Source organism: Phoenix dactylifera, chromosome 2 (genome assembly GCF_051530095.1).
Source record: "Phoenix dactylifera cultivar Ajwa chromosome 2, Ajwa_hap1_PhDact_Kaust_v1.1, whole genome shotgun sequence".
NCBI lineage: Eukaryota > Viridiplantae > Streptophyta > Magnoliopsida > Arecales > Arecaceae > Phoenix > Phoenix dactylifera.
Window position 1 is genome coordinate 47,118,819 of NC_143191.1, and position 16,014 is coordinate 47,134,832.

At 43.4% G+C, this 16,014-nt stretch overlaps 3 protein-coding genes across 3 annotated transcripts; 2 read left to right on the forward strand and 1 right to left on the reverse strand.

The window, feature by feature from the left end:
• Positions 1-795: 795 nt before the first annotated feature.
• Positions 796-1,853, forward strand: LOC103718399 (CAP (Cysteine-rich secretory proteins, Antigen 5, and Pathogenesis-related 1 protein) superfamily protein). The gene has a single exon (XM_008807201.6). It carries the CDS (start codon positions 895-897, stop codon positions 1,465-1,467), a length of 573 nt encoding a protein of 190 aa, XP_008805423.3. The 5' UTR covers positions 796-894; the 3' UTR covers positions 1,468-1,853.
• Positions 1,854-3,046: 1,193 nt separating this feature from the next.
• Positions 3,047-3,783, reverse strand: LOC103718398 (pathogenesis-related protein PR-1-like). The gene has a single exon (XM_008807200.5). The coding sequence runs from the start codon at positions 3,646-3,648 to the stop codon at positions 3,145-3,147; it is 504 nt and encodes a 167-aa protein (XP_008805422.4). The 5' UTR covers positions 3,649-3,783; the 3' UTR covers positions 3,047-3,144.
• Positions 3,784-7,842: 4,059 nt separating this feature from the next.
• Positions 7,843-11,698, forward strand: LOC103718397 (myricetin 3-O-rhamnosyltransferase UGT77B2-like). Its single transcript, XM_008807199.6, has 2 exons — positions 7,843-8,425; positions 10,663-11,698. The coding sequence occupies exons 1-2, from the start codon at positions 7,870-7,872 to the stop codon at positions 11,535-11,537; spliced, it is 1,431 nt and encodes a 476-aa protein (XP_008805421.6). The 5' UTR covers positions 7,843-7,869; the 3' UTR covers positions 11,538-11,698.
• The last annotated feature ends 4,316 nt before the right edge of the window (positions 11,699-16,014 follow it).

A 16,014-nucleotide genomic window follows, 5' to 3' on the forward strand; every position in this document is an offset into this window, starting at 1 on the left:
CTCATTTTGTGTCGGACCGGCCTAGCAAGGCTGGGCCTCAAACTAGTGCTCGCTGGTTTTGATTCAGTCGATTATTTGATAAAGTTCTGCATGCAGTTGAATTTACCTAAGACTAAGTATTGCCAGCACATGTTCATCATCGTAAAGAATTTTAACATCAATAATTGATCTCGCTTTACAGATGGTCAACTAATGACACCAAGTATGAACACATTATGCCCTATCAGTAGGGTCATATCTAATAACAATTAAATAATAGGTTTCTCTATATCAAAATAATTTAAAATTAGAAAATAATACAGAAAAATATGGCTTCTATCCCTTCTTAGTTCTTACAACTTAAACATCTCTTTTTTGGCCCATTCTGGGTAGGTACCTTTTATTTAAGATTTCTGCGCGCTCATTTCAAAAATTAACGGAGGTTAGATGACAAATCATTGGCTGGAAGTCCAACGATTCCAATCTGATAAGGAGTCGAGTTGGTCCGCTTATGATTAACATTTACCAGAACTCAACAATTATATCAAGAAATTTCCAGAAAGTGGCTTCCGACCAATGACATTTCCTGAAGAGTCCAAGGTACAGGGACAGCACAGCACTTACGACACCAAGGACCAAACTTCACATGACAGTCGCTGTCTATTACCGATGGACCTCGGGCCCGTCCAAACGATACCCAATGAGCAGCCTAAACGTGTAATGCCAAAAAACATAAACTATGCTCACTATGCCACCCATGAACCCTTGCCATGGCCCATTTAGCTAACCAAACAAACGAAGCGAGCACTCACGGGCTGCCTTCGCCCCACCCGAAAACTCACGAGACCACCCACTATTTATTCTCCCCCCTCACCAAACTCCCAATTCCAGCCACACCACTACCAAGAACCAACCATGCAACCTTACACCCTCCTCCTCCTTCCTTTACTCCTCTTTCTCTCCACCCCAATCCAATCATTGGTCTCAAACCCACCGCCCTTAGCCAAGGTCGACAATGCGACCATATACAACATCTCAAAAGCCCTCTGCTGGAAATGCTTGGGCGAGTCTATAGAGTTCCTCTTTGCTCACAACTTGGTCCGGGCAGCCCACTGGGAGATGCCATTATTCTGGGATTCAAAGCTGGAGGCCTACGCCCGGTGGTGGGCGGAGCAGAGGAAGGCGGACTGCCGGGTGTTGCACTCGTTCCCTGAAGGGGGTTTCACGTTGGGGGAGAACGTGTTCTGGGGCTCGGGGTCGGAGTGGCGGCCGGCGGACGCGGTGCGGGCTTGGGCGGAGGAGGAGAAGGACTACTCGTACGCGGCCAACGCGTGCGCGCCCGGCCGGGTCTGCGGCCACTACACCCAGATCGTTTGGAAGAACACGCGCCGGATGGGGTGCGCCCGGGCCGTGTGCGACCACGGGGACACGTTCATGACTTGCAACTACGATCCGCCCGGGAATTATGTTGGCGAGAGACCCTATTAGTGTTATTGGATCCGATCAATGGCTCTGGATCGGTTGACTGATGTCGTCATTGGAGTATCTAGGCTTGTTGGTCTTCTGTTTTAGTGTATATTTAGGTTCTGTCTGGGAAATATTTGTAGCCATTAGTCTGGTTGCAGGCACAAAATATTGTGGCATATATGGTGTTGGGTCTAGAGTAGTAAATTAGGTTTACTGTGGAATATATTAGTCTACGAGGATATGACCTTAAATGTGTAAATTTTGAAATCAGTCATGTGGTCAATCACGTCTGTTAATGTGATACGGTGTCGACAGCAGTTGTGATAATAATGTTTTGGTGCAAAACGCTTCGCTTGCAGTCAACACCAGCATTACAGTAATCTAGTATGCTACAGCTTTAAGTTGAATTTGTATTCTAATTGATCGATCTAATACAAGACTTGCAGTGGTCTTAGCTGGAAAGTGGTGACAGATGAATTTACAAAACAAATGGGGTCCTCTGTGTTGCAACTTCTGTACTGTAGAGTGCAGAACTGTCATCAACAGCCACCATATCAGCCATCTCAGAAACAGGTGGCTCTCCTTCATCCGTTGAAAAGCATCCAAACATATTCCTAGAATAAAAGAGAGCTATTTATCTCAGAAATGGATGACGTAGCGGCTATACATGATGGTACAAAATTTTTCAGTATATAATTAGTCACACCGCAGAGGATCTGAACTCCATGCAAAAGGCATGGAGAGAACTTCCTCCCTGCAATATTTTCTTTTAAGAGAGAACCCCTTCTAAAAACAGATTTTTTAGAAAAAAAAAAAAAGACTACAACCAATTATAATAGTAGGGACTGGAACCCAACAATTCTCTCTAATTCTACTTGATTTAGTCCGATGGAGACAATCCCAGTCCAATATATAGTAATGCAACCCAACCTAGCGGCCAAGATCTATTAATGCAACCCAAACTCTTGCAGCAACGAGGATAATTAACCTCCAAAACTTCCTTAGACATGGGGCAGTTTCAAGAACTAGGAGACTGGACAGGATGAGGCATGTACGACTACGTATAAGGCAAGGATTGGGATACTGACATTCCATGGAATAGACATTTTTCTATTAATTAGATCCTCCGGGGTCAACGATTTGAATAGGCCAAAATAAGGACATTTTTCCCCTAACGAGCCCGCAGCAGGACTAAACGCAATAGCTAAAGACTCAATTGTAAACGTAGAGAAAATGAGAACAAGCGATCTCTTTCCGTAGGTAAAAGTTCATGAGACGAGCTCAGGCACATGCTCTTGCCTCCCCAACTATAAAACCAACCACCAACTGTAAAGTCAAAGGAACAAACCATTTTTATTCGTCACTGCCATCCAAGCCACTCTTCCTTGGATTCCCTGACCTCCTAAATTCCTCTATTAAAATGCTGTGCCTCCATTACTAAAAGAAAACAGTATACCACCTAACATGTGATCGCTACACTTACTACCCTGCCACATTCACCCGCTTTGTGACAAGGGCTTATCTGGCGAAGCCCCACCCTTAAATCTAACTGCATGCCTTTTTTTTTTTTTTGGTACATAATTCATCAATCAAGCCCATGTTAAAGCTTTAAAAAAAATCAAACCATATAATTTATTTTACATTACGCGTTTATGTATATGAAAATTATAACACAATAATTAATCAATCAATCAATGATCAATAGGGTCTCTCGCCTACGAAGTTACCCGGGGGGTGGTAGTCACAAACAATGAAGACCCCTCGGCCGCCGGCGCAGTTGACCCGGGCGCACCCGAGCCGCCGGGTGGTGCGCCACACGATCTGGGTGTAGTGGCCGCACTTCTCCCAGCCGCCGGCGCACGAGTTGGAGCCGTAGCGGTACCACTGCCGCTCCGAGACCCAGGCCGCCACCGCCTGGGCCGGCGTCCAGCCCGAACCGCTTCCCCAGAAGATGTTCTCCCCGTATGGACCGGCCGAGTGGACCAGGGCGCAGTCCCCGCGGCGCCGGTTCGCGTACCGCTCCGCGTAACGGGCCAGCCGGGGGTCCCAGATCAGCGGCCTGAGCCGGAGCGCCGACCGGGCCGTGTTGTGCGGGCCCAGGAACTGTCTCGCCAGGCTGGGGCCTCCGTCGCCGCCGGCGATGGCTTGGTGGCTGAGGAGGAGGAGGAGGAGGAGGAGAAGGGAGGTGAGGAATGGAAGCATGGCTTCAAGGTTTAGAGGAAGATTGCTTCTTTGCTGGTTTGGTGGGTTATTGATTGGGTGGTCAAGTGACGCTCATATATGGAGTGGGTTTTGGTAGTTTGTGGTGGCACCCATGTTCGATTAGATTCCCACTCTAGCTTTGGGAGGTCCAACTAGGAAGAAGCACCTTTATATTGGAAAGAATGTGATACTTTTTAGTTGCTGTTAAAGCTTCGAGGATCTGGAGTACGGCTGGGGAACATAATTAATTAAGTAATTTTATTAGTTGGACTCTCGGAGGTTGCAGTTATATTTACTAGACAAACTTCAAACAGATTGTTTCTTCTAATCAAGTGACTGATCTGTTAGTCGTCCGTTTTGTTGTTCCAAATCACTAAACTCATCAGAGGTATGGCCATGAGCAGCGCAATTCAAGGAGCCTTAATTCAATTAATGTCATTTGTGTGTGGTTGTGTGTTCCTTTGAGAAATTAATTTGTGCTGATTTAAGTTGCTACCACGAGTATGGATATATTTGATTGTTCTGAGATATATCGAGCAATTAAAGTCCGGTTCCAGATCATCCAGCATCCATGTATCATGCATTAGATGACAGGACAAGGCCAAAAGAGAGTTTGTGCGTGTATACTTATATGTGTATATCTATGATGTATGTATGTCCCATCAGTAGGTGTCCATACATCACAATACTACAGGTAATTGGTTAGGGCTAAGATTCATATTTCTCGCCTCCGAGGATGGTGGAGGCCAGAGCATTATTGCATGCAGAAGAGTTCATTAGCACTGCTGAGTCTTCACCTACTAAGTTGGCTAGGGATATTTGGGCCCTCTTTCTACTCTTGTAGCGTCGAAATATGTCTCCGTATCCTAGGTGCCTCCACCTCCTGACTTTCTGAAGGTGAACTTTGGTGGCAGTGTTGTCGAGGACAGACGCTGCGGAGGCGCATGTTTTGTCATCAGAGACCATAACTCCAGGCTAGTGGCGGCAGGAGGTCTTCGGATCTTCGATTCCTCGGTGGTATGTGCAGAGCTCAGAGCCGCCTGGGAGGGCATCTCCTATGCCCGACGGAGTTTAAGGGCAGACTGGCTTATTCTAGAGGCGACTCGACGACAGTCATTGATTGGATTCAGGGTCAGGGTCGTGTAGGCAAGGGCAGACCACTACTACTTGATATTCGCAGACTACTGCAAGCGTGTAGTGCCCATTAGGCCATACATGTCTTCAGGGAGGCGAATGGTGCTGCTGATTGGGTTGCTTCCTATGCGGCGCACCATTCTGAAGGTTTTGCTAGGAGAGAGCATGGCACAGTGCCGAGTTCCTTTTCTACTTTGTTGTTTTCAAATTTTGTTGGCCGTATTCACACTCGTAGGGTGTGAGCCGCCGATGTACCCAAAAAAAAAAAAAAAATCATATTTCTCATCTTGTCTAATTACCTGTTGCTGCACAACATAAGGTTAATAAGTGATTGAACCTGAACTTCTAGTTGACTTACAATTGAGAGCTAGATGCATGTATATGACCCGTGCTCATCTTTGTCGCAAGAGAGATAATGCTATCCCGAGGTAGAGCGCACATGTGATAAGTCGCAATCTATTATCCAGTTTGCTTGTATCACCCAATGCGGCAAAGTGAGTGGTTATTAATACAAGAAGATAAGAAAAAAAATACCAAAATATTCTCTCAACTTAGGGCCATTTTCACTTATTACCTCCTAATTCTAAAAATTTTCAACGTGGTTCCAGAAGTTTGTTAAGTGATTCAATAAAATTCCAAGGCCCACTTGATGCCAAACATTGTTAAAATGTCATCTAAAAGGATACTTTTACCCTTTCCATTATTTAAAATTTCTAATAAGTTAATCGAGGTTGGGATAACTTAACCGAGAGTATAAATTATCCTTGGGGTAAGTTATTCAAATTGGGTTGAGTTTATAAAATGATCCGCCAATGGCTAGGGGGTGGAGGATAGGATCGGACAAGCTCTCGACTGTGATGAAATGAGGAAGTGGTGGCACTTGGCAACATTCCGACAATCATTGTACAATTGGGGTAGGGCCAAGAGTCCTCAATAATAGAGAGCATAGAGCGTAGGAGAAAGATGGGGGAACATAGATAATGTAACAACCCAACATCTCATTCAAAAAGGCTAGTCGGAAGGTATTTCTTGATCCTGTATATATATCCAAAATTTATCCAGCGAATAATCGATGTGGGACTAAATACATGCCTGCACGGGTCTTTACATACTCCTATTTAAGCCCTGACGTCTTTGATAGGCTAAGAATTCAAATCCATTCAAATCTAATCACAAGCACCACGATCGGCCCATGATCGATCCTAATAAATCTGTGCTGCAATGTCCCCTCGTCCACATAGGTTATGGCCAAGTCCGTTCTGATACAATTTATAACAACCCAGAATCTCATTCAAAAAAAGCTAATTGGAAGATATTATTTGGGTTTCTTGATCCTATATGAGTACGCAAAATCTATCCAACGAATAATTAATGTGGGACTAAATACATGCCCATACGGATCCTTATAGATCAGGCTTTGATGATACAGTCGTTTCAGGAGGCCTTAGGCTCAAGCACAAGAACTAGATCATTATACGACATCCGGTAAGTATTGAGGGAGAACCACAAGTTGGTATCGCAGGACTGCTAACCGAATACGTCGACGATGATCTCTGATTGCATGTATTCGATTAACATTTGTATCTGTATTTATATTCATAAAAAAAAATAAATATAGATATGGAAGATAACTATTTCATCCATATCCGAATATCCGATTCTATTTATAATCTTATTTAATTTTATATGATACTCATGATTTTTTTTAAAAAAATAAATAACCACAATAATATGCTATTAACTTGATTTATCACTTATTGAGTTTGATTTTGTAGTAATAAAGTTTAATTATCCGATTTATATTCGTATTTATATCCATACTTTCGATATCTAATTTATATCCATATTCGTTTAAAAAATAAATATGGATACAAATTTTTATACCGACTAATATGCGTATATGTATCTGTATTCGTATTTATATTTGATAAACAAAATAAATATAGATGTGAATATGCTAGCATCCAATCCATATCCGATTCGATTTCATCATTACTTTCAGTCTTTCTCAACATTACACAATTTGCGGTTGTGGTGAATAGGAAAAGGACCATAAATTAAAAGGCCGGTCAATAGGCTCTTGTTCTTACACGCAAGTTCACGGAAGAACCACATGTTAAAATGTACAAACATTTTCTTCTATTTTGCAGCAGATATTTTTGCACCAACTAAACAAAGAGAGGAGGAAAATAAAATCCTTAAACCAACCTTATACCTGTTTGAATAATTGGGCCGAGAATCCTATTGGATTCATGAGCTAGGCCAGTACAACCGGCAAAATTACAAATTATATGCTGCGATAGGCATATATTTATAAATACCCAAGAATAGTTGTAGAGCAGGCTAAAATTGGCGCCACTCTTTTTGGGGCCTGTTCAAATTCTCGGGCCTGGAGCAGACCTTTATATTCTCCCCTCTTTAAAAGAGTTTCGCCCTCGAAATTTATTTGACCCTTTTATACTTTGAGAATACTTCTCACTTTTCTTGTTCTTGAACCCCCAAGTAGCCTTGGAAAAACCAAATCAAGACCTCTATCATAACACCTTCCAAATTGGAGTTAATATTTTTGACCAGATTAAAAAATAACTTATCCCACCACAGTTTTGCTGCACAACTCTAATAAAAATCCACCAAAAATATTTTAATTCACTAATTTATTTCCGAAACAATAAGATCTCAAAATTTATCAGGCCCCACAAATTATAAAAGGAGTCACAAATTGTCTATCAAAAGCCAAACTCTATAAATCACTTCTGGCATAATCCCTAATGATCCTAAATTTTGATGCTGCATATGCCAGAATTCCTATAATCTTAAATCTTGATACTGCTACTGTCATGCCCCAAACCCTTCATTTGGGTCAATAATCCCACAAATTTGAATCAATAGTCAATAAAAAAAATAATCCAACTAAATAAATTTACTATAATCTTTGTTTCATTATAAAATTTTTTAACTGGTACCAAAAAATAAGCTAACTAAATCCAACTCCATGCTCAACGTATTTTACTCCAACCTACCCCTCTTTTACGGATCTTTGCTATATATATGTATATATGAAACACGTGACCGGCACTCGCATAATATATGTACTTCCCTTCTTCCGCTCCTGATTCCAATCTCCGTTCGCATAATAAGGTGTTCGACATGAACTCTTCCGCCGAGCACCCGCCGCACGTGGCGCTCGTCGCCTTTCCCTTCGGCACCCACGCCGGCCCTCTCCTCGCTCTCGCCCGCGCCCTTGCCGCCGCTGCTCCCGCCACCACCTTCTCCTTCCTCAGCACAGCCCGATCCCTCGCCTCCCTCCGAGGCGGCGGCGCTGTCCCGGCCGGGAACCTCCGGTTCGTCCCTCTATCCGACGGGATTCCGGAGGGATCGTCCGCGGCGGGCATCGAGGAGCAGATCGGAATGTTCCTGGCGGCGGCACCGGCGATCGTCCGGAAGGGGATAGAGGCGGCGTCGGCGGAGGCGGGCGGGGCGGCGGTGAGCTGCGTGGTGAGCGACGCGTTCCTGTGGATGGCTGGGAAAGCGGCGGAGGAGATGGGGGTGCCGTGGGTCCCGCTGTGGACGGGCGGGTCCGGAGGGCTGTTGGCCCACCTCCACACCGACTTGCTCCGCCGTATGATTGGTGTCGGCGAAGAAGGTACGTCCGATTTCTCCCATTCTGTGACTTTTTTTTTCTTCTTTTTTCGTGGGTTCGTCAGCCTTACGGGAAGGTTGGAGGTTGTTATGCGTAGCGACAGGGCTTCATTAGTCGTGCCACCACCTACCCGGAATGAAGAGTAGTTACGACTACCTTGTTTTAAAGCCTCAGTCTTACTTGTCCGTGTCTGCGTTATTTTGACGAACTGGTAGTGTGCTAGGGAGTCGGCATCATGCTTTCCCCGTGGCTGCGACTTTATGGTTCGCGCATCCCGCTTGAATACAATCATCGAAACTTTTACAGGACATGGTGGTTCTGGCTGTGCTTCTTTAGGGCAAAATAAAAGTACATAAAACTCCTTTAGGTAAAAAGGAGTAGGTGGGAGTTTTAGATATTTGTCCATTTTCTCGACCACAAACGTCCCTCTCTTAGGGAGCTAACAGCATGTTTTTCTCCCCACCTTGTTTGGTATCATCTCCTTTTACATTTTACGCAGGTGGTTTGATTGATTTTAAAAATCATTAGAACTTAGATTTAGTCCCATATTATTTATCCGTCCTAAAGAGCTTGGATATTTATATAATTTTTTTTAATAAAAGTGAGGCAGGGTAGACACCCGGCTTTTATTGAAGATATGAAAAAAATGACGGGAGAGGATGGAAGATTGGAAGAAGTAAGATTCCAGCTGGTATATAGAACAAGATAAAAAACAATGAGAAGAAAGAACTGGACATCTTGTATGTCAGCTTTCATGATATTTCTAACCTTCGCCTAAATTCTTCTGAATTTTGAAAGAACATCTTGATCATATAATGTCGACCAGTCATTGAAGATGTAAAGTTCTTCTGAGGCTACGACCGTAACAGATTTTGTTAAGAAAAATTCTAAAATTCCGTTCTTTCTAGCATACCCACAAGAAGCATAAGAACAATCGGTCCTTTTTTTCTCCTTTCTTTTTTTATCCTTCTGCGATGGATCCGTCCCTAGAGAAATGGTCCATGAACAATGAAACAGCAGATTAGGGCTCTCCTGACTGAGGATCCTCCAGATTAGTGCTTTGGAGCCCATTTACGTTTTTATGCTGCCATTCTGCCATTTTCACAACACCTCCACTATTTTCTAAGAGTCCGTTTGACTTAGACATCGGAAGGTAGCCCGCTAGATACTCTCTAGCTAGAGGACTTCTCTATTTTTGCTATTTCATGTTGGATCCAACATCGGAGCCAAGGTTCGAGGCATAGTCTATACTGTTCAACACATCTCAGGGGTGACCAATATCAAAGTCATTATCATCTGAGCACAGCAGTCACAACATCGCCACCTTGGAGATACATCACGATCTTCAGCTGACTTTCCTAATTTGAGTAGTTGACCTTCCAAGCACTCCAATAGTTCGACCAGGTTGGAATTTTGGTCGGGCTGATATCACAAATAGAATAATCAAGACTTTTGCAAGACATGGTGGTTCTGGCTGTGCTGCTTTTGGGCAAAACGAAAAGTACATAAAGCTAAAAGCTGCAGGTGGGAGTTCTAGATATTTGTCCATCTTCCCGACCTCAAACGTCTCTTTCTTCCTCAAGGGTCTTAGGGAACTAGCGGCATGTTTTTCTCCCTACCTTGCTTGATATCTCCTTTACAATTTATACAGCTGGTTTGATTGATTTAAAGATCATTAGAACTTAGATAAAGGTAACACTTGGCATAATATTAAGATATTGTGAAAGCGCATGCATGCATATGTTTAGTCCTTCACTGCAAAGATCTTAAGTACTTATACAAATTTAAGAAACTATCAATCTTTTCAGATGAGATTCTGAGCCGTTAAAAATGGTATCAGAGCAGAACCGACCTATAACCCATATGGACTAGATGGATACTGCAGCATGGACCCAATTAAGTTGACCACAAGCCAATCATAGTATTTGTAGTGGAATTTGTGGGATTTGGATCCTTGATCTGGTGAGAACGTAAAGGCTTAAATGGAGAGAGTATGTAAGGATCCATTTCTAATTATTCTGTTATAATATGGAGATTATGCATGTATTTATCCTCTCTGGATGCAGCAATGGGCAAAGACTCGTAAACTACTATCCATGGAAACGGGATGTAACTTACTAATGAACAAACTAAATACACTGACTCTGGACCATCATTAGTTATGGATCCAATTCAATCACTGTTGGGCCGTCTATTTCCATATTTCTGGACTCATCTTTATGTTTCTTGCATCCACGTAGCGAACCCGGGCCGGGCGGACGAGATTCTCGACTTCATCCCCGGCCTCTCCGCCCACCGAGTCCGCGACCTCCCCGAAGGCATCATCTTCGGCCCTCTCAACTCCAGCATTTCCCTCCTTCTCCACCTCATGGCTCAGCAAATCCCTCGCGCCGCCGCCGCCGTCGTCCTCAACAACTTCCACGGCCTCGACCCGTCCGTCGATGCCGGCCTCGCCGCCGCTCTCCCCAACCCCCTTCCCCTCGGCCCCATCCACCTCCTCGCCCCTCCCCTCGCCGAGCCCGACCCCCACCTTTGCCTCCCCTGGCTCGACCGCCACGGCCCCGCCACCGTCGTCTACGTCGGTTTCGGCACCGTCACGACGCCGCCGCCGGCCGAGATCGCCTGGCTGGCGGAGGGGCTGGAGGCGAGCGGGGCGCCGTTTATTTGGTCGCTGAAGGAGGCGGCGAGGGAGCTGCTGCCGCCGGGGTTCTTGCTACGGACCCGGGAGAGGGGATTGGTGGTGAACTGGGCTCCCCAGCGGGGGATTCTGGGACACGTGGCCGCCGGGGCGTTCGTGACGCACTGCGGGTGGAACTCGGTGCTGGAGGGGATCACCGCCGGCGTGCCGATGGTGTGCCGCCCCTTCTTCGGGGACCAGACGTTGAACGCGAGGGCCGTGTCGCACGTTTGGGGAATCGGGGAGGTCTTCGAAGGAGGGGTGGTCACAAAGGAGGGGACGGTGAGGGCTCTGGAGGTGGTGTTGAGGGGGGAAGAAGGCAAGAGGATGAGGGAGAGGGCGGCCGAGCTCAAGGCCATGGCGGTGCAGGCGGTTCGGCCCGGTGGGAGCTCCAGCGAGAATTTTAATAAGCTTTTGAAGATAATTCATCGAAATTAAGTGTCTTTAGTCGGCTAGCGTTTTAAATGTTCTTCCCTTCCCTTGTTGAAGTTTAGCTTATCTTGCCAATAATTATGAACACAGTTGGTTATATTTAAATATCATGTCTTGTGTGAAAAAAATAGCTTATTATATAATCAATAAATTATATAATCTTTAGATATTATGAATGGTCATGATCTCCCAACTTTACTAAAATATTTTTTAAATTTCTTACAGAATTTGATAAGCATACTACCGGCTTGAGAAGGCAAAATTTGCAAATGGTTTCCACATGACTCCTCTTTTTTTTTTTGTGAAATTCTCTTTTTCTTTTCTGAAATGAGTACTGTTTTTCTTTGGATTTACAATCATGCCCTCCACTATACTTTTGAATGCCCCGTTAATCTCTAAATATGAGAGAGTATGAATGATCATCACCTCCCATCTTTATTAGAATTTTTTTATATAAAATTTAATAAATGCACACTCAATTTGAGGTGGCACATCCCTCTCTCAGGGAAGGGTTTACTTATTTATAATTGAAGTGGCTACGGTAAGTGCCATTTCTTGGTATGTTACAGATGGAAGGAGCTGAGGTGTTTGGGCTTAATTTAGGAACACTTCAATTACTTGAAGCATGAAAATTAGGTTTGGCAATATCACAACCCTATCATCACCCCTAAAAGTGGCTAGAAAAAAAATTCTTATTAACCAAGAATGACATTGTAAGGGGCTTAACAAAAGAAAAGAAAAAAACAATGACATTGTAATTTTGTTAAGATTGACCAAGCTTGAAAATAAGATTGAGCTTAGCTAGTTTGTTATTCGGCGAGCCAAGTTGCAAATCAAATGAACTAAAAATCTATTTCCATAAGATAATAAAGTATTGTAAGATTGAATTACCTGATATGCTTGTGCTTGTAAGAAATCTCAGATGAGGCTTAATAACCTTAATTAAGCTGTAACTAGCTCAAGTAAAGTCAGACAACATTAAGATGGATTCAAACTTGATTTAGTGGTTGACTGTTTCTAATCAAACCAAAGATAAGTAGGTAGATTTCATCCAATGATTAATTATATAGCGACTAACATATACTATAATATATAACACCGATTATGAGTAAGGTTGCAAATGGGTCGGGTTGACTCATGACCGGATCCGACCCGACCTGTTTAGATCTGACTCCTTCCATTTTGGAGGATCCCTAGGGTCGGGCCGGGTTCTAAAATTGGACCCGTTCTATTTTTTGGATCAGGTCTGGATTTACTAAATTCAGACCCAACCCAACCTATTGAAAATTTTGATATTTTTAGGTTTTCAATCCTACAACCTGCCCCGACCCGACCCAACCCGAATTTAGAAAATTGTTTGAGCCTGCGGGCCGTAGGGGTACAAACCAAACAAGTCAGTTAGAATTCTGAAACTGGGTGCTTAAGGCCTGGCTTAGAGCTCTGGCCCAAACTAGAACCCCACCCCCCTCTTTTGCCCCATAATTCATCTAGCGAATGTGCTGGAGGTTACGGTATTCCTTAAGGAACAACATTGCTGGTGAACTCGTACTACATCCATGGAGACGCCAAGACGTGGGAGGAGGAGATCACTACAAGAAATGTTGGTTTTGCCGACTAACTTTTCCCGACGCTAGGGGAAAGCGTCGGTAAAGTTTGGCTCAGCGCCAACCTTTCCCGACGCTTTGGGTTAGCGTTGGAAAAGCGAAACAAACAACAACGCTTTAAAGCGTCGTTATAAGTTTAAGAAACAACGACGCTTATAAGCGTCGTTAGAAAACTTAAAACCCCCGACGCTTATAAGTTAATTCCGACGACGCTTTAAAGCGTCGGTAAATCAGGAATTGCCGACGCAAAAAAGCGTCGGGGAAAACATCATTTTGCGGTAAAGCCATATTTTTGCCGACGCTATATAAGCGTCGGTAAAGCCATGTTTTTGTCGACGCTTGAGTAAAGCGTCGGCAAAAACTTTTGCCACTCTGGTATATCCGACGCTTTGCCAACGCTTGGCGTTGCGTCGGGGGTATTTTCGCCGACGCTAATTAGCGTCGCCAAAGCTCCACGAAAGCGTCGGGTAAAGTCCTTTTTCCTGTAGTGGATGCCTAGGAGAAGGGCTTGCAATAAGAGACAGTGGGCTAGCACTTGGGACATGGATCCAATGCTTTGAGTGGAAGAGAGTTGGCAAAGAAGAGGCGGGCATGGGTGAAAGCTCTGAATTGACCTTGCCCAAGGCCGTCCCATTGGAGGCCATTTACTCTCCATGCCAAGCTATGATCAACATTCTTGCAAGACTTTGAATCACTCGAATATCATTTATTTGTTTTGATATCTTAATCTCTAGGAAATAAAACCAGATTTTTGTAAATTATACATCAAGCTACATGTGCTTTGCTTCTTGTGTGAAAAATTAGATATTCAGTATATAAAAAGAAGCATAGACCCGGACCCGATCTTCTAATGGGTTGGGTCTGAGTCCAAAATTAGGATCCGAACAAGAAATCGAGCTGAGTTGGGGTCACTCATGACCCAACCCATTTGCAACCTTAATTAGGGGTATTATTGAGCCACTGAGCCCAAATCCTTCCAAACATGACTTGAAATAATTGTGAGCCTGGGAATCAACTTAAAGATTGTTAGAACGAATATAAGCTTATTTTGTGCATAGGTACAATTCTTGGTTCGATAAATGGTCTTAACAGAATATTGAAAAAAAAACAAGTACCGATCGGTTGCAAATCGACATCAAGTGCAATTTTTCAAAAACCTCGTTGTGGAAGATTCTAAAATTTATAATATATCATATATTTTAATGAAAAAAATCTTTGTTTACCCAACATGTGTCCTGTAATGTATTCTATTTAGCATTGTCGAGCTAACCGAGCAGCTCAAGTGATGCAGGACAACTGCAGGAAGAAGAGGGAAGAGAGAAGAAGAGGAGGGGGAAGAAGAACCAAACTTCTCAGTAGGCTCTGGCCATAGCTTCACACCAGAGCTTCAGAAAGAAAAGAGACTAATTTTCATTTATCATTCATTAAACCCTAAACATGAACATGGACCCATATATATAGGATCACAAAATAACAAATAGACTCCTACAAAGAAAATAATTCCAAAAAGCCCTAAAATAACAATATGCAAATAAGCTCATAAAATAAAACAAGATAATAGAAAATCAACGCAAAATAACATTATAAGACTTGAACTGATTGGACCCTGTGGCGATTGTAAACTTGAGTGATAGCTGACTTGGCACTGGTATCTGCACCAACTCTCCCCGGATGGAAAGAAGTCGACCTCAATGAAAGCGGCTTGGTGTAGCCTCGGTAGTACTCCAATAAGTCCGGGTCAATCGACGGTAGCTCCTCACGCTGGATCTAAGTGTAACCGGACTTTGGTCGTCCTCGCCAAGGAACCAGAAAACGCTGGATGCCTCCATCACTGGTAAAAACTATTTGCTCGGCTAAAATAGAATCAATATACTCCTTTTGTGCTCGATGAAGGAGAAAAGGAGATGAAGATGGCATGGAATCAGTATTAGGATAAAAACAATTGGCGCAGGAGGGGGTTCAGCAAAAAAGTTATCCGAGATTGCAACCAAATCCTTAATATTAAAAGTAAGGCTATGACCAAAATCAAATGGGAGATCAAGCATAGGCGTCAGTGCCATCCTCGTGCAACACCCTGAATAGTCCAATACTAAGAGACTGCAATTTCTTAAGACATATCATTACGTAACCCCAAGTTTGAAATTCTTTAGTATGCTTGTGAAAACCAGCTTTCACCATAGATTAAGCAGTACGTGCATGGATGTGATGTGTTAGTGCATATGCAGACTTGAAAATCCTAATATATGACTGAAAGTGAATCCTAGGTTCTTCGGTGTTTAGCATGCTGAATTTTTTTTTTTTTTTTTGAAAACCATGGCTGAACCTGATCGGGTTGCCTACGTACCCCTTCATAAGGGGGATCAAGCCATACGTAGTTTTTTTTAAGTTTTAAAACGCAGCGGAAAAACCGAATCAAACAATTTAATTCATGCATGCTTACAAGATCAAATCTAGAAATCAGCACCTTAAGAACACATAGGATTATGCCGGAATCGTTTAAACAATTATGCTAAAACTTTTATGCATGATTAACTATCAGATCTGAAACTTAAGAACTCTATTCCAATTAATCTCCGAATATCCATCGAATAGATTCTGGAGATATCTCCGTGAGGAGCCCCAAAAGAGGGTAAAACCTCGGGGAATCGGACCTAGACCTTGACACCATAATAAATGATTAATGCTAGATTAATACCTTTTATGATGGATGAAAGTTGTGAATCTGATTCTTGACTTCGCAGCCACGCACACGAATGGCCTCTACGAGAAGTACACGCGAAGTCCTGAAGGATCTTCTTCCGCAACAGTGCTAGCAGCTGCAGAACACTTGAAAGCTGAAATCTGCCCGCCGGGATTCAATCAACTCTTGATCAATCGTC

What these genes read in the sequence shown, in the direction of transcription:
- LOC103718399 (XM_008807201.6), top strand. Translation starts at nt 895, where the DNA reads ATGCAACCTTACACCCTCCTCCTCCTTCCTTTACTCCTCTTTCTCTCC.
- LOC103718398 (XM_008807200.5), bottom strand. Translation starts at nt 3,648, where the DNA reads ATGCTTCCATTCCTCACCTCCCTTCTCCTCCTCCTCCTCCTCCTCCTC.
- LOC103718397 (XM_008807199.6), top strand. Translation starts at nt 7,870, where the DNA reads ATGTACTTCCCTTCTTCCGCTCCTGATTCCAATCTCCGTTCGCATAAT. An exon ending in GATTGGTGTCGGCGAAGAAG is followed by an intron (nt 8,426 to 10,662) that starts GTACGTCCGATT and finishes GCATCCACGTAG; the next exon opens with CGAACCCGGGCCGGGCGGAC.